The sequence below is a fragment of the Agelaius tricolor genome, unplaced genomic scaffold (assembly GCF_023055355.1).
Source record: "Agelaius tricolor isolate 1412-34295 unplaced genomic scaffold, bAgeTri1.0.p SCAF_72, whole genome shotgun sequence".
Lineage (NCBI taxonomy): Eukaryota > Metazoa > Chordata > Aves > Passeriformes > Icteridae > Agelaius > Agelaius tricolor.
Genome location: NW_027269332.1, coordinates 387,689 through 414,171, shown reverse-complemented (window position 1 = coordinate 414,171; position 26,483 = coordinate 387,689). Strand labels below are relative to the sequence as shown.

General features: G+C 42.9%; 1 protein-coding gene across 27 annotated transcripts in view; it reads left to right on the top strand.

The window, feature by feature from the left end:
- The first annotated feature begins 13,205 nt into the window (after nt 1-13,205).
- C2CD5 (C2 calcium dependent domain containing 5) overlaps nt 13,206-26,483 on the top strand; it is a 54,351-nt gene continuing 41,073 nt past the window's right edge. For 9 of the 27 annotated variants that reach the window (XM_071417964.1, XM_071417963.1, XM_071417958.1 and 6 more), the window contains exons 1-8: nt 13,206-13,361; nt 16,701-16,787; nt 18,173-18,344; nt 20,357-20,452; nt 20,918-21,073; nt 21,851-22,049; nt 23,509-23,712; nt 24,569-24,720. In XM_071417964.1, coding sequence (XP_071274065.1) covers nt 13,272-13,361; nt 16,701-16,787; nt 18,173-18,344; nt 20,357-20,452; nt 20,918-21,073; nt 21,851-22,049; nt 23,509-23,712; nt 24,569-24,720 — 1,156 coding nt within the window. In that variant the 5' untranslated portion in view covers nt 13,206-13,271. Of the gene's footprint in view, nt 13,362-16,700; nt 16,788-18,172; nt 18,345-20,356; nt 20,453-20,917; nt 21,074-21,850; nt 22,050-23,508; nt 23,713-24,568; nt 24,721-26,483 lie in introns of those variants that run through there. The other 18 variants (XM_071417980.1, XM_071417977.1, XM_071417975.1 and 15 more) reach the window with 3 other exon arrangements.

The window sequence follows — 26,483 nt, the reverse complement described above, 5'->3', positions numbered from 1 at the left end:
GCAGATCCAGTTCTGCAGTCTGCACTTGAAGATGTGGCACACTAGCAAGGTTTGTGGTTTAGTGAATGCACCGAGCTTTTAACATGTGAAAAGCAAGGAATATTCATTCCGGCTCCCCCCAGGCACCAGAGGTGTGGAGCCTGCCTCTGATTCTTTCTGACTCGCTGGAATTTTGCATTTCTGTGTCAGCTGGGCCTCCCTGCCCGCACTCTTTGAAGAGCACAGAAACCCTTGTGCAAGCAGCTGCAGCATTTTGGTTCTATGGGATCCATATGTCTATGGCTTCGGTGTCATTCTGATAGTTCCATTTTTATCTAGATCTGAAGTTTCTAAGTGAGGAGAATTTTTGTTTGGAAGATACAGATTTCCCTGGTATTTGTTACAATTGGCTGTATTTCGAGTATGTCAGGCGCTTAGTCAGCTGTTCCTGCAACTGAGACTTGTTTTTCTTCTTTTTATCCCTTTCATGCAGTGGAAAAAGTTTCCTGCTGCTCTCCCTACTGATATTTGATATCCTATCTCCAACTGATGCACATATTTAACTTTTAAAGAACAGCATGTTAGCTAGCTCTGCTAAATAAGACTCTTTCTGGTTTTGTATTGTTTCGTTTTCTTTTGTTGTTTTGTGTTTTTTTGGTTTTCACTAAAAGATTATTTTGGAGGTATTATTTCTCAGAGGAATGACATTTTCTAATCCAGCTCCCTCTTCTTAGCAATTATAATTTTTAAAAATCAGCTGCTCTTGCTTCGTAGCAATGTATTTATTTAATCTTAAGCATTAAAGGAATGCTTACAGGGAGCAAAGCAGCCAGTCAGCAGCTCTCTTGAATGTCTGCTACGAGTCATTATAATGCAAAAAAGTAGGGAACTTGAGAGATTTGTTTTAGTTTCTCTAGAAGTGTTTTACATTCTAACAGCATTCCTGATAATCATCTTTCCTCCTCTTTTTCTTTTTTCTTTTTCTTTTTTTTTTAACAGGAAATAATCTTTCTGGCCCCCACCAGCAACTGCTTACAGTGGAAAGCAACAGTGGGAAGCCATTTATTAATGTAGTTATTGATGATGTTAGGAGAAAGGCTAAAAGCTGTCCACTGATATTTTTATGATGTCTCTGGGACAAGAGGCTTCCAAACCATTCAGTGAACACTGACCTCCCTGCTTACCTGGACAAGTTTTTTCCCCACTGTCTTTGGGCACAGGAAGCTCCAAGTGGTAGAAGCCCACAGGTACACAAAAGCAGGAGTACTGAAGGAATGTGAGAAGGGTAGATGCTGAATGTTAGAGGACTGATGCTGTCCTCTGATGGATTCATTGCCCAGGTTTATGTGCTTATATAAAACCTGCAATGCTGTTCACAGACCCTCAGTGGTGGACCAGTGGAATTGGTGAGAGAGCAGCTCTGGGACAATCGCTTCCAGTTCAATAAATCTTTGTCTTCCTTTGCTTTGCTAAGTTGCATAAAGTCATTGGTTCCAGGTCAATTTCTGTGAGCTTCTTAAAGTGCCCCCAAACCAGCTCTGACATAGCCTCAATCAGATCTTTCTTACAGGGCAGCACCACAGTGTGATGAAGTGATGAAGGAAGTAGAACAAACCCAAATATCTGAACCTTCAGAATCTACTTTAAAAAAAAAAAAAAAAAAAAAAATCACCTTTAAAATCCCCTTGACAAATTTCAGGTCATGGCTTATTGGTGGTTCACTTTGTGCCAGTCAGGGTTTCACATTTCCTCCACCAAGAAGGAAAACCTTTCCACCTCCAAAGCTGATGCCAAAACCCAAACCTCTGGCCAAAGCTATTTTCCCTACAATAGCGTCTCCCTTGCTTACTCTTTTGTAAAGCAAACTCCTTTACTGCTTCCAGAAATATTCTGGGCATCTGCTCCTCTCTGGTGTATTTTATTTTGCCCTTTTTATCTTTGTGGTGTTTTTCAGCATTCTTTCCTCAGTTAGCTGTTCACATTTGATCCTCATAATTCCCTGGATGTTTTCATTAAAAAGAAAAAACAAAAAAAAAAACAAAAAAAAAAAGAAGAAATAACAAAAAAAGAAAAGAAAAAAGTGAAAAAAAATCTTCTCTTGGATAGAAAAGATCACAAATAAGAGGTTTTACTTGGTCAAAAGAGCATTGAAAAATCTGACTTTTCTATGGGAAGGGTCACAGTAGAACACAAATACAAGACAAAGCACTTTTGATGCAGCTGCTGAAGCTATAATCAAGATCAGAAAAAGGTTAGAAAATGAAATGTAATTAGTACAAGGTTTGGGGTTTTTGAATACTTGATTGGGAAACACCACCTCAATGGGGCAGGGGGGAAGGCAGAAAAGCTGCATGGTAGAGAGCCTTAGGCTTGAGGCTCAGGAAGCAGCGGAAACAGGCACAGCAGCAGCCAGGGAGAAGCACTTGCCATGGCTGTGACCCTCTTCTCCAAAAGCCCAAAGGTAATGCCAGTTTTACACAAGGAAAAGCTGTTCCATGGGAGCACAGGGTGAGGGGAAGCAGTGCCGGCATTCTAAAAACAAGATAAGCTGTTTCCACAGGTATAGTCTATGGAAACCTTTTCCAAAAACCAGTCATTACTTCTATGGCCCTTATCAGCAAAACACGGAATTCATGCAATAAAATCTATGTGAAATGAAATTAGAACAAATTGAAGAAAGGCATTTTTTTTAGCTGAGATAGGCATATAGAAAATAGTGCTTCAGGCACTTTAGGTAAATTTTGTGGCTGAATAATTTTAGAGCTGATGGTTATACATGCAGTTATTGCACATACCAAGTTTAGGATAATTAAGATAAGGGTGATTAAATGTCATTCTCATATAGTATAAATTAAATTGTCAAAAGTCAGGAGGTAGTATTTTCTTCCAAACTTTTTTATTGCACACTGTATATTTTTAGGGAATATTAAAATATGTTCACCTGCTTCTGGAAGCCTCTGCTTCTTGGATACAGCTGGTAATAGCAGAGTGGGTCACTGATATCATCTGGCATTAGGTTACTTTTGGTGTCTGTGGTGCAAGCACACCTCTGCAGGAATTTGCAGGGACACCCATGAGTTGCACTGTGGATATATTCTAAAGAATGCTAAAGTATCCATGTAGCCATCTTCAGCACATTTGAAATCTCCTGGTTTGGTGTTGTGTAAGCACTGGAAGCTTGTCTCCATTGAGTATTCAGAACAAGTGCTGCTGAGCATTGGCGTGGAGATCTGAGGGAAGCAGAGTGCTGCCACCAGGCCTTTCTGCTGCCTTAATGAGCTGCCAGCCCTGCAGAGGGAGAGTTCCCTGTGCTTCCCGTGCCCAGGCACGGCTGGCACCAGCTGGTGCTGCGTGTGTACAGCTCACACAGAGCAGGTGCTCGTCCTGTACCTCCGTGTCTGCAATTGCGCTGTGACTGGGCTCTGCTCTGCTTTACGGACCTGTCTGCCCCACTGGTGTGGGACACCTGTCAAGCAGGCACAGGGAATCCCAGGGTGCACTGGAAAAGGTGCTCACAGCAGGGACTACCTGCAAATTCAGAGGAAAAGAAGCAGGGGGGCTGTAGCACAAACACTGCCGAGACCTCACACGAAACACCAAGTCCACTTCGGGCCTCACACATGAAAAAACAAACCAGAAAAAGAAAACAAGTATGGATAAAGGAGAGCAGCATACTGAAATAAATGGAGATCCCCCATCCTCCTGGAAGAGAAGCTTGGCTTGTTCCACCAGGACCAGCAGAGTTGTGTGGACAGAACCATTCATCACAATGCACAGATGTGTCCTGAAGGCAAAATGTGCATTTGGGCTATAAAACAACATTAGCGTGCAAAAAATAAACCAGGCATAAACTGATATGGAGTATTGCTGGAAATTTCTAATTGTGCACAGAGGTCCTAAAGCAGACTTCAAATATCAACAGTGGGGACAAGAAATGTCTCAATTAAACCATAACAACAACAGCAACAACAACCCACCACAAAAACACACACACAAAACCCCCCAAAAACAAAACAAAAAACCCCAAAACTCCAATCAAACAACAAGCCCAATTAAATCACAAGAATCCTAATCACTCTGTCCTCTTTGAGACTGAGTCAAAAATAGCAGGCTTCTTCATGCTGGGTAGTGTAACGTCTGTAAGGAATACCAGACATTCCCAGGAACGCTAGAGCTGTACTTTAAATTCAGCATCCCAATATCTTCAGTTGTTGCAATTTGGAATGAGGAGAGCTATGCAGAGGAGCATAACCCAGCATGCAGCCAGCCCACCGCCAGCCAAGGGTTTTGATACTTCTGTGCATCTGACCATCTGCTTGTAACAGAATTATTCTTTTTCCAGATTACTTTTTAGCTGCACCAATTTCAACAACCTGATTTTGCTCATCACTATTTAGATACTGCCAGTTAACAAGGCTGTGAGTGAGGATTGCATTTTAGTACACAACAAAGTCATTTTCAGTGGCTGTGTGAAAAAGGCATGTCTGCCACCAAGAATAGAAAATGGAACTGACACAAAGCTGGTTTAGGAGGGGAAGGAGCCACTCAGAATCACAGAGAGATGTGAGACACAACTTCTCCAACAGCCTGCTCTGATAGCACAGCCTCAGCTAGAGGCTGGGAAGGATCAGAGCTGCAAAACCTGCATCTGAAAGGCTGAGCTGCTGCTTCTCTGCTGCAAGCAGATAACAAAAAGTGTCCATGGAAACCATTTTTATGCTGCTTATCTAACAATCCCTGAGCAAAAAACCTTGGGAGATGTGAATTGCAGAGGACAGGCAAGGATCTAAATGGCAGGGGGGTCATCATCCTTCACACACCTCTCTGCTGGTTGCCCACCCTGGTGGCATCACTGCCAAAAGCATTCTGTACATGGCAGGTATTCAAGAAAAACTCTTCAAATGTTATCTGAGACAGTTTGTGCTTTTTTAAACTTGAAGATCTGTGCTATCAAGCTGTTTCCCCACACATGCAAACAAAAACGAGGTTAAAATAATATTAGGTCTGTCTTAATTTCAAAACAATCTGGCAAAATTAAGTGAAGGCTGATGAAGTGATTAATCTATTGATTTGAGGCACTGAAACTTAACACGGTGCTTTGAGATAATCTCTGGCATAAATGGAAAATCACTGGAAAGGAAAGGCACAGATAAAATAGGAAGCTCCACGTCCTAGCAGTTAATTTGTTGGATTTAGAATTAGGCCTGCACAGACCACAGCTCTGCTTTGTAACAAATTCTTGGAATGGTTGTCCTTTGCAAACTGATTATATACATTTCTTCACTCACAGCAGTAAGATCAGGAGCCCAGTAAGTTTCATACTACTGAAAAGTCATCTGTGAAATATCTCAAGACTGGGAGTGTAAAATTATGACACAAACGTAGTGAACGTGTTCAAAAATGAGGATGGATGTACTGGAATATTTTTATTCCTCCTTGCCTTTTTCAGACTGCTAAAATTAGCAAAGGATGGTCTGTTCTTAGTCCTGATATTAATAACAGCAAGATAGTGGAGATCTTTCTTACTCCAAGAGCCTAAAATGTGGCATGCAGCTCTTACAGAATGGCAGTCCTATACCTGTGTACATGAAAACTCTCATGTAGCTACTGTAGAGAGGAGGCTTTTTATTACTTCTTAAAATACAATAGTGTGTCTCCTCATTTTGGTTTAATATTAGTTTAATTTTAATTTTGGTAGAGTTTTCCCAGCTGCTAGGTGCTTTGGTGCTAGGAAGATGCACAGTCATTTTGCAGAGTTCTGTACAATTAAGCAATTTATTTAGCAAGTATTTCTCAAGCCATGCTGTTCATAATCATCTTGGCTAAGAAAATCAAAGCAGCATCTCCCTCAGCTGCTATCAAGAAATAATTCCAAGGTGATGATCATAATTCTCCCTTACATAAAAGCAGAGAAAGGCAGCACAGGCCTGACAAATGAGAATTTTTGTGCTTTGAAGGCAGTCTGAAGACCCTGTCCTTGCATTTCAAAAGCCCCATAAATTTCTGTTAACAGGGTCAAATGCAGCACTGGAGACAGCTCTGCCTGGAGTGAATTAAGACAGTACTAAAGAGCAAGCACCAATGAGAGGTTTCTCCTTTAGCCAGCTTGTACTGCACAGCAGCTTTTACTTGAGAATTAGGATGGCAAATAGAGTTTGTTCAAATGGCTGAATATTATTGTTCAAATAATCAAGAAAGTGAACTGGATAATTCCTGTTGGATAATAAGGAATGATCCTTCTATCTTCTTCCCACTGTACATAACTCACTTACATGAATCCACAGAGCTACATAAATTAAGAGTTTTTAAAAGGTTTGTGGGGTTGTCCTGCTGCTCTTGAACTTTTCTGCTTTGTCTGTGAACGGACAGTTCCTTCTGACCTCAGGTGGGAATGCATTCAGGAATGAAGATAGGTCCAAAGTGATTATTTGCTTTGTTAGAATTATTCCTCCTGTTCCATTAACCCATCAGCCATGGATAAGGACTCAGAATTCAGATCCTGAGCCTCTCCAGTCTCCTTTGGCTTGGCACAACACAAACCCCTCTGTATCATGTTGTGACAACAAACAGGTATCACTGTGTAGACACAAGCTTGAATTCCACTTTTGTAAGAAGCTGGATGTGAGGCATGGCATGTGAGGCTTCTAAAACCAGAACTCAGTGGTTTGCTTTGTTAATGAGTTTTATTTTTGATATATTTGATACTTGAACATTTAATAACTCACATCACCATGTCTGTTTCAAATGGAACACATGAAGCAAAAGCATCACATGGTTATTAAGAGTTGCACTCACTCCATGTTTTAGAATATGATTGTAATCCAATTTAATGTCTTTAATGCACCAGAGAATAACCTGCATATCTTGTGAAGTATTTTGAAGACTATCCTAAGGACAGTTTATGCAGTTACCACAGTTAAAATAATTTCCTTGGCAGCACAGAGTGACCTGAGGAGCAGCACTTCTGCGCTCCTCTTGCCTGTGCCACATCTGCTGATGAGACAGGGACAGTGGCTTTGATAAGCATTACAATGTTTCAAAAGTGCAGGATCACCACCTTTGATTGTGACAGAAATTTCAATCTATAAATACAGGCATTCATTAATATGCCCATGGTTTGGTGTGGGACCTGAATAAATGATCTATTGATTACATTTAGGCAGGAAAAAGGAAAATACCTACATAACATAACATTACATAATGAAATGTAACATAACCAGCAAATATAACTGTTTTAATAACTGTGGAAGTGTAATACATATTACTGGCACAATTAAATATCTCCTTTGTCTCGACTCTTAACAGCAAAAAAGGCAGAAATTCTGAAAGTACCACTGAAGGACTATTTATTTTTTTTAAGGCTATAAATACTGCTGCTGACAACTGCATGTAATTAAATTATTTACTAGGTGTTGCCTAATTAACTAGGACACTGTCCATGGAAGGACTCTGGGTGGCTATTATTATTCTGGTGTAACTCAAGATCTGCGTGGAGCACGTGCACATGGTTCTCAGTCTCTGGGAACTGATACCCCAGTTATGCCATTGCCACTCAGAACAAGCACCAAGGCATAAGCAATCTCATTTCCCTCACAGAACTGTGAGAAAGAGAAATGAGATCAAATTACTGCCTGACAACGTGGCATCAGATCCAGTTGCTTGATTCTCCTGTAGGCAATTGCATTCATTCCTGGGTTAGTGAATATTTATTTTATCCAACTTCTTTCAAGGCTAGATGGAAATCGAGACCCTCAGACAGCAATAGTACAATGAAACAGAGTTATAATTATTATGATTTGAATGCCTCTATTTTTACAAACTGCTTGATATGGACCAACCCCCACACTGCTGGAGTCCACAGAAGATTGACATGAGTAGACTGCCGGAAAGGTGTCACATTCAGAAGAATACAAAGTGCTGAGATCTCATTTCCAAAGGAAATAATTTCCTTTGATATACAGGAAACAAGTGTACATTAAAAAAACCCAGAAATATAATTTTAGGACTATGACATATGGGTTTTATTTTTACCCTCTTGAATGTAAGCCTTGAGAATAATTCTTGGCTTCTTTTTTCCTTAAAGGACAACTATGTTTTATTTAATCCAGATCTTTATGGGAATATTACTGTGAATATTGCTGGAATTAGAGTTCATTGGATAAGCTTTTTTCATACATATTATGGGGTATTGAAAAGACACATAGGTGTGGAGCTAGGTCATTTAGTGGTAGAATTGGCAGTGTGAGGGTAATGGTAATTGAGAGTCACCATGAAGCATACATTTCATGTTTGGATTGGTGCTGCTCAGGCTCCCCTGCTTCCATCACCACACTGTTACATCAGAGATCCTTGTGGTGGCAGGATTTTGTTCCAGTGACTGGTAGCAGACATTCCTATTGCTCTGCCCTTGTTTCTAACCAGTCCAACTCCAGAGAGCTCCTCCCGTGTAAATCAGAGCCCCTGCTCATAATAAACCCCATCTCCTCACGGCAGGGAGGCATTTCCACCTTGCTGCCTTTCCTCACGAGGATTTCACACTAATGGCAGGGGCTGGGGCTGCAGGCTCAGCCAGACACTCACAGGGAATTACAAACAGAAATGACTGGGACTCTGCCCCTGTCCCAGGATTTGCCCACCCAAATCCTTGCAGTGGACACACAGCACAGCACAGACAGAGCAGAGGGAAGTTTGGGGTTTTTCCTGGCATGCAGAGGTTCTTTACTAAGGATCCATGACTCTGGATACAGAACCCCTATGAGCATCATTAAAAATATTTTTATATGGGTGTCCATCAGATTTAAGCTGGATTGATTTGAAACGTGTGGTTAGTTTTACAGAGAAATACAGGGATTTTTCCAGAAACCAAAATCTGACCCTGCAATTTCCTGTGCTGATGGTAGCTGAAAGATTCCTCTTTCAAAGAGTACTTATGGCAGTAACTGCAGTAGAAACAGGGCCAGTATCTTCTGTGGGCCAGAGGTAAAAAGGATTTTTTCTGTGTTTCAACAAACTAAAACCCCTCCAAGAAGTTTTTCATTCGTTTCTGTTTAAATCAACTAAAGGCAATATAACCCAAGAGCACTTTTCCCTGTGGAGAAGAGAGCCCACCACACCCCAGGTCCTGCTGTAACCTGAGGAAAAGCCAGACCACCACCTTCTGATCTGCATCCTGAAGGGTGGTAAACCAATGTAACTGAAACCTGCCCTGATGGGGTGGGTCAGCAGACTGAAGTTACCTTCAGAGATAAGGAAAACCTTATCTCTGAAGTGTCCATTTCCAAACTAAGGGTTCAACAGGCATATCTATCTCAAACTCCCTCTCTTAAAACAGGAAGGGACCATGGATCGTTACCTTCAAGTCGCAAAATCACCCACAAAAAACTCTGCTGTTTTTCTGACACTCACTGTTCCACACAAGATGCCTTTAATGTTGTAATTAGCAATATTCTTGTTGTTTAGTTGAGTTACAGTGCCATTCAATACATAACAACACCTGCTCAAGTGAGACAATGCTGCTCTTTAAGCACAGAGCAGCTGAAACAGGACTTCCATTGCCACGACTCACTAAAACAGCATCGCTTCCAGGCAGAAGGGAAAAGCCTCAGCAAGAAACAATCCAGATACTGAAATGCAAAGTCAAGTATCACATCTCATTTTTTCCTTATTATGAAAAAACACCTTTCAGTATCTCCTGTGGAGTTCTGAGCATGTACACACTATAGCTTTAGTGTCCAGTATATCCATTATGTTTGCCTAGAACCGATGGAGTTTAAGGCTGCTTTGGAAGCCTCAAGTAATTTATAAATTCTAGGGGTCTGAGTATACTTTCAGCAGTCCCTGATACCTTTCACAAGTCCCTGCTGGCCCTAGAGAACTGGAATGCCATTGGTAGGAAAGGTGGGAGCTAACATGCTAATTTATGGAAAGCCAGTCTCATTCTGCTAGTATAGAAAATCCTCAGCCCCGAGGAAGGTCTAATACACCAAGCAGGTTTCTCGCTGCATTAAATCAAATCTAATTCATCTTTCCAAGAGCCTGAAAACCAGATTGGAACTGGCTCTCCAAAATCGGTGTTTTCTGATTTCCATCCTTTGACTAATAGAATCTTCCACTGAAAAAGCTGGATCCTCAGAAACCTTTTGAGAAAGATTCTGCTGCCTCTCGCCTTCTGCCCGGAGAGCGCGGCCCGCCGCTCCGAGGGTCCCGCTGCAGCCATCCCGTCCGTCCGTCTGTCCATCCCATCCGTCCGTCCCTGCGGGCGCAGCCGGGGCACAGCGCCGCCTGGCGGCGCGGGGCAGCAGCGCAGCCGAGCCCGCAGCGCCCCTGGCGGCGGCGGCCGGAGCTGCAGCCGAGCCGAGCCGTGCCCCGTCCGAGCCGCGCTTCTCTGCCCTGCTACACTGCACACAGCGGCAAAAAACTGCCCGGCCTCTCCCCGGGGCTGCGCCCCAAAGGCCCCGAATTTAAAGTTACAGTAATTCCGAGGGAAGGGAGTCACATCCTGCATTGCCGCCTTACTTGGCAGACACCTGTCTTTGAAACCAAGACACCTGTGCTAGGGGTAGTCTCAATTAGGTTGAACAAAACCTCCAAGACTGAGTCAAACCCTGGACCCATCACCACCTTGTCGATTAGACTAAAGTGCTGAGTGCCACATGCAGTCACCACCTGTGACTGTGTTCTCAGGAGTCCGAAGGTAAAAGAAGAAACAAAGATCTGACTCCATGTTTCAGAAGGCTTGATTTACTATTTTATGATATATATTACATTAAAACTATACTAAAAGAATTAAAAAAAAAAGATTTCATCAGAAAGGTAGTTAAGAATAAAAAAAAAATAATAATAATAACAAAAACTTGTGGCTCAGACAGAGTCCAAGCCAGCTGATTGTGATTAGCCATTAATTAGAAACAACTACTTGAGACTAATCACAAATCTACCTGTTGCATTCCACAGCTGCAAATAATCATTATTTACATTTTGTTCCTGAAGCCTCTCAGCCTCTCAGGAAGAAAAGATTTTTCATAAAATGTGACATCACCTGTGACGTCACCTCAAGCACCTGCAGGGACAGGGACTCCATCCCTTCCCTGGGCAGCCCATTCCAATGTTTGACGACCCTTTTCATGAAGAAATGCCCAACCTGAACCTCCCCTGGCACAGCCTGAGGCCGTTTCCCCTTGTCCTGTCCCTGTTCCCTGGATCAGAGCCCGGCCCCTCCTGTCTGTCCCTCCTGCCAGGAGCTGTGCAGAGCCACAGGGTCCCTCTGAGCCTCCTTTTCCCCAGTTAAACCCCCCCAGCTCCCTCAGCTGCTCCTCACAGGACTGTACAGCAGCCCCTTCCCCACCTGTTTCCTTCCCTGGACACAGTATGGATTGCTCCAAACAAGCCCCAGAGACAGAGTGCTGTGTTGGTGGGACTCACTGCAGGCAGCCAAAGATCCCCACCCTTCATTCCCCACACCACACGCTGCAAATCAGTCATATGATTTGTTTGGTGTATCACACTCCAGCCCATAGCATTATTTAGTCTTTTTGTAAGATTAGAAAGAAGGGGAAATAATCCCAGCAGATTTGGCTCAATACCTGAGGAGCGCTTAAGCAGAGCACAAGGGCCCCTTTCTGCTCCCGCTGCTGAGCAGCCCAGCGGCACAGCCACCGCCCCGAGGGCTCTCACAGCGCCCCCAGGACCACCCTGCCCCAGTCCTGGCTCCCCTGCTCTGCACCAAGCTCCCGCAGTGCCAGTGCCCGAACAAAGGGCTTTTTCAGGCATCACAAAGTTACAGCCTGGCTGCAGGAACCGAACCAAATCCTCCTATTTCTGGTAACCAAACTCCATCTAATCTACCCGTAATCCTGCAAATACTGTAAATGTTTGTGTTTCCATTAAGAAAACAAAGCAATCCCACGGGCGGGGGGGGGGTCGGGGTGCTGTTTTTAAAGCCTTTACAGGAGACTCCCACTGAGTGTCTGGGGATGCACGCCTGCTCCCGGCTCCCTTTGAACGGGAACTCATGGGAGCAGCTCCTTCCCGGGGCCGTCAGAGCTTCCCGGGGCTGCTGCAGCGGGCACAAGGCGGGGAGCGGCATGGGGGATTCAGGATGCGGGTTTCAGGGTGCGGGTTGGGGAGTGCAGGGTGCAGGATAGGGCACGCAGGGTGCGGGTTTCGGGGTGCGGGATAGGGCACGCAGGGTGCGGGTTTCGGGGTGCGGGATGAGGCACGCAGGGCGCGGGTTTCGGGCTGTAGGAGAGGGCACGCAGGGTGCGCGTTTCGGGGTACGGTCCCGTCCCGTCCGCTCCCGTGCCGCCATCGATAGCTCGGCGCTCAGCCCACGTGCCCATCGAGTAGCCGGAGCTCGGCTGTAACCGGCAGCGCCCCGAGGCCGCGGGCGCCATCTTGGAGCCGGGCAGGGCGGACCCGCGGGCTTAATAAGGCCGGGTTTAGGGGCTGGACCTGCCGAGGGACAGCCTCAAATACCGGCACCGGGGGGGTGGGGGATCCTCTAGAGACCGGCTCTGTGGGGAAGGAGTGGGGAATGCTGCTGGGGTACAAGTTGAACATGGTATGGTCGCGTGTCCTTAGCTGGGGGCGCCAGTGGTGTCTGGGGCGCTCCGGAGCGTGGCCGGCAGGTGAGAGGAGCCGTCCTGCTCCTCATCCCCAGCCGGGCCACACCTGCAGGGCTCCCCAGTACAGCAGGGACAAGGAGCTGCTGGAAGGGGTCACAGGAACGATGAGGGCTCTGGCGCATCACTAAGGAGAAAGGACTGGGAGCTGGGCCTGTTTATTCCGGAGAAGACTGAGAGGGGATATCTCAAATGTGTGCCAAGAGGATTGGGCCAGACTTCTTAGGCGTACCAGTGGCAGAATAAGGAGTAACGGCCATAAAGTGAAGCACAAGGAGTTCAGCACTGGCCATGAGGTGAAGCACGTGGAGTTTAATCTCAACATGAGCCATCATTTCCTTACACTGAAGGCGGCAGAGCCCTGGAACAGCTGCCCAGGGACGGGCTAGATCTCCCTCTCCGCACCGCAGGAAACCCCCTGAGCCCGTTTCCCTGTCCCCTGCTCTGGGTGGCCGTGCTCTGGCAGGGGGCTTGCCCTGGGCGCTCCTCCGAGCTCCCCTCCCAGCCCGGGCAATCCCCGGTTCCGGGGCTCCGCTCCCGCCGGCCGGCTGGGGCGGCCCCCGCGCATGCGCAGCGGCGCCCGGCGCTCCATGGCACAGGCGCGGTGGCGCTGCCGCTGCGGCCGCGGGAGGAGGAGGAGGCGGCGGCGAGGGGGGGCACGGCAGGAGGAAGATGCCGGGGAAGCTGAAGGTCAAGATCGTGGCGGGGCGCCATTTGCCGGTGATGGACCGCGCCAGCGACCTGACCGACGCCTTCGTGGAGGTTGGTGGCGGGGCGGCGGGCCGGGCCCGCGCGGGGAGGCACCTGCCGGGCCCGAACGGCGCTCCGGGAAGCGCAGCGGGGCTCCGGGGCACGGGCAGGAGCCGCTCCGGGAAGGGGGATCAGCCATCGGAATGGGCTGCCCGGGGTAGGAGCCGCTCCGGGAAGGGGGATCAGCCCTCGGGACGCGCTGGCAGGGGCAGGTGCTGCTCCGGGAAGGGGGATCAGCCATCGGGACGGGCGGGCAGGGGCCGCTCCGGGAAGGGGGATCAGCCATCGGGACGGGGTGCCCGGGGCAGGGGCAGGAGCCGTCCCTGGAGGTGCCCGGGTCTCGGTGCCGGTGGTGGTCGGTCACAGCTTGGGCTCGGTGATCCCACAGGGCATTTCCAACCTAACCGGGTCTTTGATCAGACAGAGGTGTTGCAAGGAGGGTGGCGAAGTAGTAAAATAATCTTTAAAGTGGTTGTATTGCTGAGTATATGACTGGGTGTACAGGCTTTGCTTTCCTTTTAAAACATTTGAAATACTAAAATGTTTTCAAAGGGGCGTTTTGTCAACAAGTACTTAATATTGTTTGCGTGTTTAAATCACTTTATTGCACCCGGAGTATCCAGCTTCAACCTTCTTTGCAGTCTCGTAGCTTGCAGCAATGTGTAGGGCCCTTCCAGGAAGGGATTGTAAAATAAGCTGAAGTGCAAAGTAACTGGAACCATTGGAGGCCCGGGTTGGATGGGGCTCTGAGCAGTGTGCTCCAATGGGTGACATCCCTACCCATGGCAGGGGGTTTGAGTGAGATGGATCCCTTCAGGGTCCCTTCCAATCCAAGCCTTTTTATGATTTCTGTTACATGATCCTTATGTTTTTTGATTCGTTTTTTCCAATATGAATGACTTAGAAGCATTCTGTAGGTTTGGGACTCATACTCTGAGAAAAATCGGAGCTATGTAAAAATGGTGTGCTCTGGAAATGTGTGTCTTGAACCCCAAATACTCATTGAGGTGTACCATTTGTAGTTGAAGTTGGCACAGTACTAGAATTAAATAGGAAGACAGAATGCCTTTCTAGACCTGTATACACTGGGAAATATGATACTATCAATATAAAAATAAATTTGGGGTATGTAAGTCCTGATTTAATTTGGTGCTTAAAAATTTGGTTGATGTTAGACTCTAAGGACAATGCTTAACGGGAGAGTAGGCTGGTGGTCAAGTGAGGATGTATTCCAGCCTTTTGGTGGAGCAGAAATAGTACAGAGCTTTATTTTATTAAATGGAACATAGTGTTTCACTGTTTTGTCAGCTGTTTCACTGGTCAGCTTTTAATTTTTAAAAGCTTCTCTTGCAGGCTGCCTGTTAATCTAGTCTGAAATTGCCACAACTCTGGTGCTTGCTACTAGGAGACAGGGAAAACAGGACTAGGAAATGCAGCTCACCGAGTTTCATTTGGCCTGGTTTTACTGTGTCAGGAGAAACAGCTCCTCTCTTCTGTGGGTCTTGTTCCCAGCCCTACTGTCAGGGCAGCAAAGTAGATTGTTGAAATTCATATAGTAAAATACTAGCACAGCAGAAAAGGAAAATAACCATTTTCATCAAGACCAGCTTGCTTAGCTGGGTTGCCATGCTGGTTCATGGGTGCCTTGGTACAGATAAGGGCATAGGAATACCCAGGTGGGGGCCTTGCTTTCAGGATTGTTAATTAGGAACAGTGTGGAGTAACTTCCCTTTCCCTGCATGGAGTAGGCAGTGCAGCAGGTGAGATTTATTGCAAAGTAAGTTGAGATTTTAAGTGTTGTTTTGTTTTTCTGGGTGAGGTTGCTGAAAAACTACAATGTGTTTTTCCTTAATAAAATGAAATGCAGCTGTTAAGGTTCTAGTTGTTTACTAACCTTAAATTTCCTTGTTAAATTTTGCAATATAAACTTAGAACTTGAAAAGAGAATGAGAAGAGACTTCAGAGCTCTTACTTGGCTCAGGTTATGCAAAACTTGGACTCCACTAGCATGAGCACAATGATCCTTGTCCCAGCTCAGAATGTTTTGTTAAGATTTCTTCCATAAATGTGCTTTTAACTTTGCTCAGTGGGCAGCAGTGTGGTGTTTTATTTTCTCTACCAGCTTCAATGACCTAGCTGGAGCAGGGGGAAATTCAGTTACAACTGCCTGGGGCTCTAAGGGAACTGATTTACTCCCGAGATAAGGCCTTAAAATAGGCTGGGTGGAGCTCAGGATGCTGGATCCTGGCAGCTTCTGGAGCCAGAGCTGGTATTTAATTGGCAGTGCCCTTGCAGCAGTGCTACCATCACTTGATTGTACCTCAGCCAATGCAGGATCTCTTCAGAGCTGGGAGATGCACCTGTGCACAGTAATCACTGCGTTACTGAGGTGTGCCAGGCGGTCACTTAACACTGTCCCGAGCAAAATCACCACAGTGCTCACATCCAGGCCTAAATTGCCTTTCCAAAATGCGTTTGGCCTTTTAAAAGGTAAAAGCTGTCAAAACCTCGAACTCCAGCGCTTCTTTTCCATCTGCCTAGTCACTGTTTTCCTTAGGAGTCTTGAATAAATTTAAAAATGTAAATTTGGGTATTTGTAAGTACCTGGTATGAGGTGTCATGCTTCTTTGAGAAGCAGCATTTGGAGAACTGCAGGTGTTTGGAAATGGTTTGCAGTGAAGGCTGCAGAGAAATAAAGGCTCTTCCGTGTGCTGTGTGGCCTCCTGATGTATGGAGCATCACAGAAATTCAGTTTCACCTTAAAAAAGGAAAGAAGAAGCGCCCACCAAACCCAAATGGGCTTAGCCTGAAATAGATGCCTGTGGAGACCATATGGGTACTGCTGAAATGAGTTATTATGTGGTTGAAGGTGAAATAAGAGATGAAAGCATGGAAAATATTCAGTTTTTAGTAGTCCTCTCTCTGTATGTATCAAATCCAGTTTGTCTTTATATTTATTTTATCAATTGTCTGTGAAGCTGATTGAGAAATCCTAGAGAGAAGAGTAATAAGCTATCAATGTTTAGAATATTTTTCCTTGTAGAAGGCAAGGAGAGTATGTAAAGTGACTTTGAATAGCCAATATAAGTTATATTTCTGACTCTCAAATGTTTGAGGAGGAAAAGGAACCATTTTAGTAGTGTGACAGGATGAAAGAGATTGATTGGAAATGTCATTGACATGTGGATACTGATATATATATATATATAAATTGAATTGAAAAGCCACTCAGTGAAAAGAAAATTATTTGTTGAAATATGTATTTGAAGTTATTTGCATATGTCAATTAAATGAGTTTCAAAATCTTTTTGTTAATACTTGTAATTGCTAATTGAATGTTTTTGTTTTTAGGTGAAATTTGGAAATACAACATTTAAGACAGATGTGTATCCCAAATCACTTAATCCTCAATGGAATTCTGAGTGGTTCAAATTTGAAGTAAGTATTTTTAAGAGTTGGCCTGTAAGTGTATAGGCACTCTGGTTCAGCTGCCTTAATGAAATAATTGCATTTCCAGCAGAGAGTGAGCACTGAAGTGTATTTGTGTTTACATGCACAAAGCCTTTCCAGCAAAGCCAGCTCCAGGCAGACCCTGTTTGCCAAGGGCGTCTCCTTGGCTTTTTAGGAGTGCTTGAGAAGATAAAAGCTTGCCAGGTTGGATCCAATTGAATGCTGTTCTGTTAGAAGAGAGAGTGCTGCAGTGAAGGTGGGCAAGGGCAGCAGGGGAAAGGCTTTTTCAGTACACTTATCAGGACATGTATGTGTAAATAAAGTGTTCCTGTGGCAAGGGAAGTTAATTGGTATTTGAAGTCTTACATTTGGTGGCAAGGATAATGCAGAGGAGAAAACGGAAAATTGCTCTGTGAAGATTACAAAGCAAAGAGCTTGGACAACAATTGCTGGACACTTTCTCCTCTCGTTTCCTTATGTAATAATGAGGGCACGCAGCATTTTCCTGTAATTGCTTGTTGCTTTCCAGGATCTAATTTGTTGGTGTCCTTTGACATTATGCCCTGAGCGAGTGTTTACATGTTTCTTTCATTTTTTTACTACTTAAAAAATGAGGATTATGTTTAGAATCAATTAATTATTGCAATACTTGAATGTGTAGTTCTGGTTCATTTACTGTGCACTAAGGCAATATTGCAATTCTGCAAACACTTAGATGAGTCATCCCATTGCAGCTAGCAAACTTCATTCTTGGTTTGTGAATTGAACACAAAAATTTGTTAAATGGCTGTCTTTGTCCTAAAAGAAAATAGTCATTATCTGTAGATGGATTATTGCATTTGTTTAGGAAATTGCATGTGTAGAAGTACTGAACTCTTACTGCAGGCTGTGTAAACTACCTGCTTTTAAGCCACTGGCCAGTGATGGGAACACCATAAACTTCAGAGCATAATAGTCCTCTGAGGTATTTCATCTTAAATTTTCTTTCTTTCTTTCTTTCCTTTCTTCCTTATTTTGTCTATTTATTTATTTGTCTATCAGTATGTATTGTGGAAATAGGTGGGACAGTATTTTAAGTGCAACTTAAAATACTGTGGAATTTTAAAATGCATATTCTCTGTAATTGTGCTTTTGTGTTCCTCTGCCAGTGATCGGTCAGTTTCCAGGATCTCACCAGTCTCTGAGGGATAAAACCAAAATGAGTGGGAACGTTGTTTAGCCTCAGGAATGTAATGTAACCTCAGGAAGTGACATTACAGATCTATCCATGTCACTGTTCATTACTAACTCTCTTCTCCTCTGCATTTGTTTTTCAGCAGTGTTTCCCTGCACATTTTTAAGTACTCAGGTTTTTGTTAATATTTGTGTTGCAGGTGGATGATGAGGAGCTGCAGGATGAGCCCCTGCAGATCACGGTTCTTGACCACGACACGTACAGTGCCAACGATGCCATTGGCAAGGTGTACATAGACATCGACCCTCTGCTCTACAGTGAGGCAGCCACTGTTATTTCAGGGTGGTTTCCAATTTATGATACCATTCATGGTGAGCTTTGCTGATTTCAAACAGGCTTCTCTGGAACCTAATCTGCTTCGTACAATCTCATAAGATGTATTCAGAAATTTGTAATAACTTTAGCTTTGGAGTTGGAAAACCACTTTCCTGGCTTTTTTCCCCCCTTATTTTCTGACACGAGAAAATTTCTGGCAGGGGAGTAAAGACTAGTGCTTGGCAGAATGCCTTCCACAGGCCTTGTGACAAGTGGGAAAACATCCTCACTAGTTACTGCAAATTTCTGATTAAAAAAAAAGACTCAGACGTATTTGTCTAATTACCATGTGTTTCCTAAACAAATGTAATTTTGCTGGGGTTACTTGAAGTGTGCCTTCCTGGGATTTGGGATAAACGTCACTTGAGATGAAGGGACAAGGATGTGAGATAGATAGCATCAACAGGATGAAATCCCTTTTCCCTGCATTAAGTGCTCTCAGTACTAGGTGGATTTCATCAGAATGTCTTGAAGGTATGAGAAAATAGAGGCAGTAATATTTTTGCTTTTGATTTGGATGGAACAGCTTTTGTCTCAGAGAGCCAATGTCAGTTTAGAGCAATTAACTTGCTGCTTGGATGCCTTTGTGCAGGACATCTCTGTGGCTGCCATTGTCCCCCTCCTTCATTATTCAGGGTGAATTCAATGACCTAATGATGTTCAAAGCTAATTATAAGTCATTGTTGGGAAATAATTAATGGTGTTCACCAGATGCTCATCATAACTGATGCACTGTATTTTTTGCATTTAAACCAGTTATAGCGAGCAGAAATATTAAGAAATATTGCAAAAACACTGTTTTTTTAAATTACCTTTTTATCCTATGCACATTCTCCTATCACGCATTCTCTTCTGGAGCTAAATTATGCAAACACTTGTTTCAGGATGTGTACAGCTGGTAGATTAGAGAGAGTTTGAATTCTCTATATTTTTCCAGATATGTTGGTATTTCATAGGTTTTTTCTGTGTAAGTAAAATTGGAATTCTTTTGTTTTCATGCTCATAGCAGTAGATTCCAATTATTGTGATTCTTGGCAAACATTAATTGAGCTTCCTTAAAAAAAGATTGTTCATAATGTTCATAAGTTTGTATTAATTTTTTTGTATTAATTTTTTTCTTTCACCTCAACATGATTGTTTGTGAAAATGTATAGCCCTGAGGCATTTTCTGTTACAATAACTGAAGGCTTCTTCCTGTTGTCATTTTGGAAGGGAGATGCAGCTGATTTTATTGCAGTAATGTCTGAGCTGAACAACAAATCCAGTGCTGCTGTTTCAGTGTCATGTGCTGGTTGATAAAGGCTTCTGAAGACATGAGAGATCAGACTCATCAAGAAGTTTAGTCCTCAATATGTCAGAACCTATGATGTGTGAAATGATTTTGTTACTGGGTGGGGAAAAGAAGGAAAAGCTCAGAACAGGGAAGTAGAGAAGTCAAAAAGGAATGGTTCTGTGTTGGAAAATAATCCATTTCTAGTAAGGTTTAATCATAGTTGAAAATTAACCTTTGTCTAAAAGGACTATAATACCTTATTTTTATTTATTTCTTGTCACAGTTGAAGTATTTTGCAAACACTTCCTTTGTCACTTTGTGGTTCTAGAAAGAACCATAAATATTTCTCCTTGGGCTGAACTTCAGAGAGGAGCTTTACTGTAGTTGTGGAGTTGTTTCAGGCAGGAAACTGAGCAGAGAGAGCACCCTGCAGCAGAGGCCACTGCAGCACCAAGAGGCTGATGGCTTCTCTTTCCCCAGTCCCATCTTTCTTATAAAGTTCTGTTTGCTCCAGACAGGCATTTGAGGAGTGTTGCTTTCATTGTGCCACAGGCTTGGCAGAACTAGAAACTTTCTCTGAGCCAGTGTCTCTGCAGCAGACCTGAGAGGCAAGGCTATGGCTTCCTGCTCCTCTGGCATTAATTATTAATAACAGGAAATAATTTATAGGTCTAGTTTTGTATTGGTGCAGTCATATTGTTATAACTTCTGGTATTTCATGGTTTTTATTGACAGGTATACGTGGGGAGATCAACGTTGTGGTGAAAGTAGATCTCTTCAACGATTTAAACAGATTTAGGCAGTCATCCTGTGGCGTCAAATTTTTTTGCAGTAAGTAGAGGAAAAAAGTTTATTTGAACAAAAACTTTTGCCCTCCTTTTCCTTCTTTGCCTCTTCTGTCTCCCTTCTCATGGCAGAGAAGGGAGCTCATTGCATAAACCTAGTGGAGATAACATTTACACAAATTGCTTTTCTTTTTTAACACGTTTTTACTGTTCACATTTCAAAACAATGAAAGTAACTGATGGGGTTTTTTAATGCCCAGAAGTTGCATTTCAGTGCCTGTGCATGTGGTGTTATTTTGGGTCCATATCCTTTGAAAGAGGCCCAAAGTGAAAAGGTTTCATTAAGGCACGTGCTGTAACTGGTACACTGGACAGTTACCTTAGCGGGGTGTGTCCATGTTGTCACAGAAAACGGTCTGGATGAAATCATTGTGGTGTGCAATGGATGTTTGTGTTGCTGCCCTTGGCTGGGAGGCCTGTCTCTCACCCCTTTGCTGTGTGTCTGCACCAGCCACGTCCATCCCCAAGTGCTACCGGGCTGTGGTGATCCACGGCTTCGTGGAGGAGCTGGTGGTGAACGAGGACCCCGAGTACCAGTGGATCGACCGCATCCGGACCCCGCGTGCCTCCAACGAGGCCCGCCAGAGGCTCATCTCGCTCATGTCAGGTACTGCACTGCCCCAGGGCACACAGGTGATGTTCTCCATGTGCCTTATTACCAAGGCAATCCAGCCACACAGAACCGTTCCTTTTTATTATGTCCTCCTAAAAAAGCATCCGTGACCAACCAGCTCCCTACAGTCACAGCCTTTCAGTCCTTGTGTGCAGTTAATAGGAGTGGGACTGTTTGGTTTGCAGTAGAGGGGCAAAAAGTAGGAAATGAGATGAAGCATGCTCAAATAAATTGGTACATGAAGAAATTATAGATGCTTGTTCATATAGATTTTTAAGATGTTGCATTGTTTTGAAGTACTATATATGGTATATATAGTATACAATACTATATATTATGTGCTATATATTATTTTTATATAATATATATTATTATATTATGTATTATTAATGTATTGAAGTATTAAATATGAAGTATTTAGAAACTTAGGTGAGTTCAACAGCACATCTTGACCTCTCTCTGAATAAGTAGAAAAAAGGAAAAAAAACCTACTGGAAAGAAAGACTAGTGGGAAAAACCTCTGAAATGATATGCTGTTTTGGCAGTCAGAATGGATTTGGAGAGAAAAGCAAAAAGCTGTGAGATTGGTATCACACGGTGTTGTAGGAGACAGAAGTTGTGGCTGGCTCCTAGGCCCAGCTATGTAGGATTGGCTTTATCACCTGTTCTGCTGACTTGGTTGGCACTCCAAAAGCTGAGTCACAGACCACGAAAGAGAATAGAAGTGCAACTCTCACTGCAACTCTGAGCTCTTTACCTTTTGTTTTGTAGGTGAATTACAAAGGAAGATTGGCTTGAAGGTGCTGGAAATGAGAGGAAATGCTGTTGTTGGTTATTTGCAGTGTTTTGATTTGGAAGGAGAGTCTGGACTCGTAGTGAGAGCCATAGGAACAGCCTGCACGTTGGATAAATTAAGTAACACATCAGCATTTTTACCTGCATGTAACTCCCCATCCAAAGAAATGAAGGAGTAAGTATGAATTAGTAGCTTGTAGGGAAACAAGTTTCACCTCTCTTCCTTTCATACTCATTCAGTTTTTCATAACCAGTGTGATTTCTTTTTTCCCCAGAATTTGTTTTTCTTTTGTAGTTTTATTTGTCTGCAATAAGTTTTCTATTCCACAATTCTGAAATGTTTTAGGTTGGATGAGTTATTTCAGTAGAAGCTGGAGTGGTAGTTCTCACTTAAGATGACTTTCTTTGTATTTATGTAGCAATAGTACTACATATGCTTGGCTTGTGATCCACCAGTTTAACTCTAATTAGTTCTGCTCTGATGCTGTGTTTGTGCAATGAACATTTTTGTGAGGACCTCTCACAAATATACTTTTGGTTCAAGCTTAAATGTTTGTAAGTGTATAAGAGAAGATAAATTTTGAATTCTGATTGTTCTGTCAGTGATTTAGACAATGACCCCAAAGAGGTCTCATCTTTTATTGTGTGCTTTGCTTTTTACTGTTGTAAAACAAGGACTATGGCAAAACAGGTAGACAGTGAATTTGCAGAGAAATCTTTTTATGATGAGAATTAGAATTTTGTGATTTTTGTCATATGTACTGCAGCACCAAACAGTTTGAATGTTGTGATATGCGTACAAATTAATAGAAATATACTTGCAGTCTTCTTTCAACTGTTGCTACTTTTTTGCATGGATAAATTAGTTATTTTCTGTTTGGTAGAGCAATACAGGAAGGAAAAAACTGCACCAAGAAGTGTATTGCATATCCTGTATTTCTAGATGTATTAATTGAAGTAGCCATTTTCATTAACTTGAGCTGTTCTGTCACTGCAAGAGAGATGAGGCATTTTGGTTGTGCAGACATCAATTGCTCTGCAAAATTTTGCAAAATATGAGCTGACTTTTAAAAATTACTGGTTTCTATTTCACAGCATAGCTTGTTTGACTTGTCTTGATTTTAAAAAATTGCCTTGATAAGAACTTCAGAATGCAGGGCAGCATAGAGCAACAGCATGGTGTTTAAAAACATAAAAGGTAGACCTAGTAATTATCAACTTAAAAAGCACCCATAAACCAGTGGCTTTCACTCTGCAGCAAAATGTGGAAATTCCACCTCCCAAATTATCCACGTTCAACTCTGTGATGGATATTGTCTCAGTTCAAAAAATGGGAATGTTTCTCTAAGGCAGCAAAATCAACTGATTTGATTCTTCTTATTCTTGGCTTTACTAACTTGATGGCCTGTTGCCAGAAATCAATGATGCAGTCACAAGCAAGTGCTTAAGCTGTTCCTTTCCCTCCTTTTATTTCATCTGGACTCTTGCATGCTAGGAATTGCAATTCTTAGAGTCTGCTTAGAGTAAGAGATCTCCTCTATCTGAACTTCCCTGAAGTCATTGGTAACATAACTCTGCAACCTGTTTGTATGTATTGTTTTCTTTTCTCCCGCCCTGGCTGCAAACTCTCTCAGGTCTCCGCTGGTTCACGCGCCCAGCCATGGATGCCGCTCGACCCACAACAGCCCAATTCACACTGCTACTGGCTCACGGCTCACTCAGAACTTCTCTGTGTCTGTTCCCACTCTCATCTACACTGGTACGAGTCTGCTGACCCTCGCAGCTGGGCAGAGGCAGCCGCAGGCACAGTGCCCCCGCAGGGCAGGCAGGCAGGCAGGGTAGGCAGGTACCGCCCTCTCTCCTCCCCCGTTTCCTCAGGGACACGCCTGCTGTTCCCAGGGTGCTGCAGCTCCAGCAAATGCAGGATAGGTCTTGGACAAGCCTCGCAGTCTCTTCCACAAAGCCACGCTCTTCACTGTCACACGCTCTTGCTTCCTGTGAAATTAACTAAAACAATAAGGTGATGTAACTGGGAAACGGTGATTTGAGCTCCTAATTGCTTTCAAACATAATTCACATACAGTAGGTTTTGAAATGGTTCTAGGAAGGGTCTGTGCCATTTGTGGAAGAGATGGTTTTAGAGAGCAGGTAAGTCAAGCTGTGCATAAATAAACTGTTTGTCAATAGAGTTGTTCCCATAAAGATTCTCCTCTTTGCTCTGTTTTTAGCTGTGGCATGCTGCTGATGCTATAGGATAAGGAAACATATCTCTTTTTTTTTTTTACCTTAAAATGCATATGTGTATATACATAAGTGTATAAATATGTATAAACACAGCTATAATTTGAAATCATTTTTTCTTTATTAAACTAACTCAAAGCATTGTGTATTTGACCAGATTTTTAAGCCATAAACTTTTCAATTTTTTTATTTTGCATATCTATATATAATTTTTTGTCACATCTCATGCCTTTCATTTGGCTTAATTGTTTCATTGTAGATGACGAGCATCTGTGTGTAGGATGCTGAGAGGGTAAAACAGCATTTCTTTGCCTCTGGCCTCATTCCCAGCCTCGCTCCTAAGGAATAGCTGCTGGCCCTGCCCCAGTCCCATCCTGGTGTTTGGATCATGCTGCTGTCAGCCAGGTCCTTTGGCACAGGATTACTGAATATGTTTCCACCTTCTTCTGGCAGGATTCCTTTCAATGAAGATCCCAATCCCAATACATATTCATCAGGACCCTCCACCCCTCTGAAAAACCAAACCTATTCCTTTTCACCTTCCAAGTCCTACAGTCGACAGTCCTCTTCTTCTGACACAGATTTGAGTTTGACACCCAAAACTGGTAAGGCACTTCCACCCACTTTTTGTTTAAGTTGTTTCTCTTTTTATATTTTCATTCAACCCCTTTTGCTTTTTGGCATTTAAGTTATCAAAATGATGTGAAAATTGGAGACCTCACACAGCACACCTCAAGCTCTAAAGGGTTTCTGCAGGGTCCAAATTTCAATCCTGCCTGCATTTCCACTGTCCTGGATAACGTGAAAATTGCTTTTGTAACACAACTGTGTTGTGTTGAAGTCAAAACATCTCAGAGCATTAAGGGAGTCCTAAGTAATTGCCTTTTCCTTATTTCCTCCATTTCATATCACAGATCATAGGAGTGTATTTCTCACCACAATATGTTAAGGATGGTGTTACTAAAACCTTGTAGCCTTCAAGCCTATTGTGTTGGGCCCTAAGTTTACTGCATACATTTATCTAATTTTGAACTCCCTTTTGCAAATTCAAAACTAGAAATGTAGCAGCCATTGTCTTTTTATTCTCTTGGTATATGGAAATAGCTTTACGTAGACAGTATACACTTTCAAGGTAGCTTAAATTACATTAGAAGTAGTCCAGCCATCTTCAAAAAGCATTTTTCTTTTTCCATTGCTTTATCATAATTTTTTCAATTTGTTTTTTTTTTCCTCCCTCCTTATTTTTTAGTCTGTGGTTAGAATCATGTCAGTAATAATGTCAGCAAAACTCAAAGAATTACTGTATGTTTATTTTTCATTATATGACCAATGCTGTGAATTTTGCTACCATGGGGCAAAGTATTTTGTAGAATTGTATATAGAAGTGTGGTCATTTTTAAATGATGTTTTAAATTGTGGTGTTTGAAGCCCAGAACATCCTTGGCTCTATATAATGAGACAGATTTTAAGCATTTTAAGGTAGTTGATTCAGCTTTACTTGATAGCACTCCTTTCAAGAATTTTTCCTAGCAGGTAAATTGAATATTACGTTCAAATGGAGTTGTATTAAATATTTCATGCAGTTTATTCCCTAGATGTGTTAAAAATTTTCCTAATTAGCAAGCTGTCTTTCTTAGTGCTGTCTTCTGTCCTATTTCTAAAACAAACAAGCAAAAACAAGCACACTTTAGTTTTTGTCCTTTTTAAAGGATGTCTGTCCTCTGGGTAACCTATGGTGGTCACTCATTTAGAGGACCTACAGGTAGAACTGGATGCTCATTTCTTGGGAGCACCCCAAATTCAAGTGTTTGGCTTACTGAATATTTGAAAACCTGTTTCTTTTGATCAGATTTTCCATGGTAGAGATGATGTCATGTAAAGGATTTAAATGTAACATAGGTGGTCATCTTTCTAGATGTAAGAGTTGTGAGTTTAGGCATGCACAACTCACTGTGAATGAGTGAAGGTTTTAAAGCAGCAGCCTTATGTATTTCCTGGCAATGTTAGGTGGGTGATAAATCCTGTTGGTTTTAGTCAGTTCCTTCAGAACTGAAACAGATTGTCATTGGTGCCTCGTGTTTGGAGGGATTTTTCAAGTATGTAAAGATGTTTTTAGCTGTCTTTCTAGTATTAAAGCAACCTGTGGGCATAGTTTTGCTTATTAGCACTCTCTTTTTGGCAGCTTCTAACTCTGCTGCTGAAACTTGTCTGGAGAGGATTTTCTAGTTACATTTAAACATGCTCTATCTTGCTATGACAAACTCAATTTTGAATCTTAGTAGACTAAAAGGACATCACCTCATGAGCAATCTGTTTTACCCAAAATTTGATAATATGCAGAAGACACTTCCATAACATACTAAATTCA